This window comes from Penaeus vannamei, chromosome 27 (genome assembly GCF_042767895.1).
Source record: "Penaeus vannamei isolate JL-2024 chromosome 27, ASM4276789v1, whole genome shotgun sequence".
NCBI classification, from domain to species: domain Eukaryota; kingdom Metazoa; phylum Arthropoda; class Malacostraca; order Decapoda; family Penaeidae; genus Penaeus; species Penaeus vannamei.
Window position 1 is genome coordinate 9,892,907 of NC_091575.1, and position 5,000 is coordinate 9,897,906.

At 43.1% G+C, this 5,000-nt stretch overlaps 1 protein-coding gene across 4 annotated transcripts in view; it reads left to right on the forward strand.

Annotated features, from left to right (window-relative positions):
* LOC113821596 (zinc finger protein rotund) overlaps positions 1-5,000 on the forward strand; it is a 656,570-nt gene that overhangs the window by 87,684 nt on the left and 563,886 nt on the right. Inside the window, exon 1 of one of the 4 annotated variants that reach the window (XM_070140816.1) lies at positions 1,543-2,339. The exons of the other annotated variants lie outside the window; for them this stretch is intronic. Coding sequence (XP_069996917.1) covers positions 2,160-2,339 — 180 coding nt within the window. The 5' untranslated portion in view covers positions 1,543-2,159. Of the gene's footprint in view, positions 1-1,542; positions 2,340-5,000 lie in introns of those variants that run through there. 4 annotated transcript variants of the gene reach the window in all.

Here is a 5,000-nt window from a genome sequence, read left to right on the forward strand (position 1 = left end):
AGAGAGAGAGAGAGAGAGAGAGAGAGAGAGAGAGAGAGAGAGAGAGAGGGGAAGAGAGAGAGAGAGAAAGGGAGGCGGAGAGAGAGAGAGGGAGAGGCGGAGAGAGAGAGAGAGGGAGAGGCGGAGAGAGAGAGAATGATGATATATGTATATATATATATATATATATATATATATATATATATATATATATATATATATATATAGAGAGAGAGAGAGAGAGAGAGAGAGAGAGAGAGAGAGAGAGAGAAATGTGTGTAGAGAAAGACAGGAAAAAGAAAGACCGAGAGTGAAAGCTGAAAGAGAGGGAGAAAAAAATGGGCAGATAAACAAACCACGACATACGAATGATAGACAACGAAAGAAAGGAAAACGTGACAGGCATCATAAACAAATAAGGTATTGAATTAAGAGTAAAGGGAAGGGACAAAACGTTGAATAAGAATGCATGGTATAATAGAGAGAGTAATGAGTGTAGAAAGGTAAAGTCACCTTACTTCTGTTTAAGGTTTCGGAAAATAAGGAGGCATGATGACTTACAAAGATGAATTACCATTGTATTTTGATGTTGCAAGTGAAAATATCATTTAGATTTTTTAAAGAATATTTGAAATGAGTCTTTGGATGGAACGGGCCAGTTGAAGATTTTCTGAATGGAACCTTATAAACACTTGGATGTGTCTAGGGTCAAAGGGTGTTTGTACATAAGAATACCAGGGTACTGGCAGTCGGCCAAAGGGTGCTGGGCAACAAAGGGAAGGGGGAGGGGCAACGAAGGGAGCGTGGGCGGGGTTAAGACGTGGGCGGGGCAAGCATGTAGAAAAGGACGGAGGGTAGGCTAAGGAGAGGTGCATATGGGAAGGGTGTGGAAAAAGGGAAATAGAATGTCCTTCGGTAATTAACCGTAGCGCATGAATATGATAATGGTGATGAGCGAATGACGCAGGGTAGGTCTGCAGGGTGAATGAAGGCGGCGAGGATTTAGGTCTGGGAGCGCAAGATGCAGGTTGAAATTTTTTATGTCTTACACGCACCCCTTCCGGTAATGTGAATTATTGGGCTTAGGCCTAGGCTGCAGGGGCGGCAACGGTGGGGATGGGTGGCAGGATGTAGGGGACGTGAAGGTATAAAAATTGTGAACCAAGGGCGTGTGTCGAGTTAGGAGGGGAGAGGGAAGGAGGTTGCATCAGAGAATAAGTATGGAAAGCGCGTGATCGAAGGATTGAGCGAAGGATTTAATTCATAGGGGATTGAAATGTGACTACGGAATGCATGATGCGTTTGGGTCAAGGGTGCAGGAGAGAGGGACGGCCAAGGCAAAGGATGCGGCTCTGTGTTAAGAGAAGAGCGGCTTTTATCTTCACACTTTTCTGGTCCGCTGAGGCAGCGGAGTCTCGGCGCGACGAGGGTGCAGAGTGCGGGGGAGACAAACACCAACGCGCGAGCACAAAGGGTTAAGGGCGGAAGGTGTAGGAAGGGGCGGCCTGGGCATGACAGTATGGCACTCGGCTGGCCCTCCGTGGCACCGGGCTCGTTATTTATATCCCGTGCTATCATTGGGTCTCCGGCGCGCCCACCGCCGCCAACCAATAAACAGGGAAAAGGGTTGGTAAAAAATGGTTGGGTGCGCGGCCTGATGCTGGCAGGGCGAGCGTGCCCGCCGCCAGGGCTGCCGCCAGGGCCGCCGTCACCCCCAGCCTCACCCGCCGCGGCTAAAAAGTTAGTGAGGCGCGGCGGCCCACGGGTCGGAGGACGCACGTAAGAGGCAGTAGGCCTAGCGCGGCGCGGCACCGCCACCTCCCAGCCAGTCTGTCCCTGCGCGCCGCTACAGCAACAGCAGCGCTCCTGCCACCGCCGCCGCACGGCTAGTGCCAACACCGCCATACAAAGGCGGCAGTGGATGACCCGCCCCCGCTACCTCGCCACCCTCCCGCCACTCCCTCCCGCTGTCCTCAGTGTTGTTGTGATAGTACCTGGCAGTGTGCGAGTGTCAGTGCCGCCCAGTCCACCAGAGCCGCACGCTCATGTTCAAGCAGTGCCACACTCCAACATGGTGTTGATTTTGATGGCATTTAGCCAGAGGGGCCAGTCTTGTGTGTGAAGTGAATTAATTAAAGGCACGCGACAGGAAATTATATTTTGTTATTTGTGGAGGCCAAATGTGGGCACATGTTGGAGTGGGGGGAAGTGGGGGAGACGATGGCCCCCCACCTGAAGTGTCACCACACCACCACCACCATCCCGGCGTACACCATACCGCACCACCACCACCACCTCCTCCTCCACCTCCGACACACGGTGATTGGAGATGGGATTCTCAACACCGACACTACTCTCAGGTAAATCATACCTGCTTGCTGCCTACTCATTGGCAGGGCGAGCGTGGCCGACACACGCATCGTGTGCCGCACCTCACACACATGCTCCAGCAGTCTTTTATCAATACTGTGCCGTCCCCCTTTGATCAAGTGCATTCCCTACCACACAATCTACAAGCGAACGCATCATTCGGTGCCCAATTCACACGATACACGAAGCCGCTGCGAATGTTTACCGGGTGCATACTCTGGCTGCAGACCTGCATTGCGCACGCGCAAAATGCAGCCCACCTGTTGAACTCTCCTCGTGGAGCGGCTGGTGGCCTGGGACTCGGTTTTTGCACCAGGCATTTTTGCACGGCTGGGCTTCAGACCACATGCCGCGTTTTTTCAGCCGCTTTCGGCTACAATGAGTTTAGTGAGTCAGCAGCTGTGAAAGGCGAGCGGTGGTAGATGACATCCCAGGGTATCATTTCCTGTACTTCATCAAAGGGCTATCGTGTTGGATTAGACCTTCGGTTTAATCATTTAGCTATCAAATTGTCTTAGATATTTTTCTTTATTTTGTCTTTTGAACGATTCATACTTATGACTTTGCCTCGGTCTTTCTTTTTTGATTTTCTGTGGCCGGTCACTTAGTACCACGTAGGAATGACGAATCAAATAACACTCAACAGTACTTAGGAACAATCTTTACACACGTTTGCCGGAGAAACATCATGGCACAGTTTTCGAAATATAGCCCACAGCGCATCATGCGAAACGAACATTCATTGCAATATGATTATCGCCAATAATACGCTAAACATATAAACTCATCATGTACCTCAAGGTTTTTACCATGTTGCAAGCATCAAATATTATCTATTATCTTCGTATTTGTTCTCAATGACGGCACATCATCATATTTTCTTTGTCTTTTACATATTTATCCCACCAACATCACACATCACACTTAAATCCTCTACATCTTGAGGGCACATCACAGCAGTTTTACCGCGCAGACTTCATCACACATTACCTAGGTCAGGTAGACGAAGTAGAGAAGAGGGAGATGGGGAGGAAGGAGGGGGGAGGTAGAGATCATCATTAACATTCCCAGGATATATATTTTTTTATATATAATTCCTTCCGAATTATAAAAATGTTATCTCCCCGTTGCCAAGGGAGATCCTTTCCGTATCCCCTCTACAAGTCCCCCATTACACACGCGCGCCCGAGTTTTCCGGGGCCTGAGTGCGTCTGCGTGACACGACCGGCGGAGGTCCGTGCGGTACGGCTGCGGGCGGCGAGTGACCAAACACTCTACGGGGGTTAATTGCATGTTTGACTTACGCGTGGCCGGAATTATTACCTGCCGTTGTCTTTTTGGAGATCAGTGTACTTTCAGTGTTATTGCCGTAGCCGATTTTGCGATCAGTGTATTTTCAGTTTACTTACGCCGTGCGTGGCGTAGATAGACAATTTCTCTAGTCCATGTATATGTAAACAATATATGTCAATAAAATAAAATGAACATCATCATTATTGTTATAATTATTATCATTATTATTATTATCATGATGATAATGATTTTTATCATTATCGTAATTACTGTTGCAATTTTATAATTGTTATTATTATTATCATTATTATTATTATCATCATCATCATTATTATTATTATTATTGTTATTATCATTATTAGTAGTATCGTTATTATTGTCATTATTTTGATGTAATCATTTTTTATTATTATTTACATTATTATTATTGTTGTTATCATTACTAATGTTATTATTATTATTATTATTATTATTATCATTGTCATTATCATTATTATTATTATTATTATTATTATTATTATTATTATTATTATTATTATTATTATTATTATCATTATTATTGTCATCATCGTCATTATTTTCATTATTATTGTCACTTTTATTATCATTACTTTTACTATTATTATTATTATTATCATTTATAATAATAGTAATAATAGTAATAAAAAGAATTTTCATTATTATTATTATTATTATTATTATTATTATTATTACTATTATAGTTATTATTATTATAGTTATTGTTATCGTTATTACTATTATCATCATTATTTCATTAAGAAATCCTTTATTTATCCATTTGTCTTTTGATGATTTCTCTTTCCTTCGATTTCCATTTCGTTTTCGTGCAAACGTTCACACTTTTTTCACGATTCCTTGTTTATGTCCTTTGTTGTTGTTTTTTTCATTGTACTCCTATAGTCTTAATTTGTTTAGATTTATTTTATAGTTCGGAAATATTTGTTTGTCATAATTTGGTGGTGATAATGATAATGACATATGAAAATAGTTATAGGATTTGTAATGGTAATGATGTGATGATAAAAAATGTGAATAGCAATATTGATAATGATGGTAATTGCGACGACGACGACGGTGATGATGATAATATGATGATCACCACCACCACCATCATCATCATCATCATCATTATCATCATCATCATCATCATCATCATCATCATCATCATCATCATCATCATCATCATCATCATCAACCTCCATTATCATCATCATCATCATCATCAACCTCCATTATCATCATCATCATTATTCCCCACCATCACCACCACTACCACCACCAACGCCAAACATATCCTTTGGGTATTTATAGTCATAATTTCTAGCACAGATTTTTTT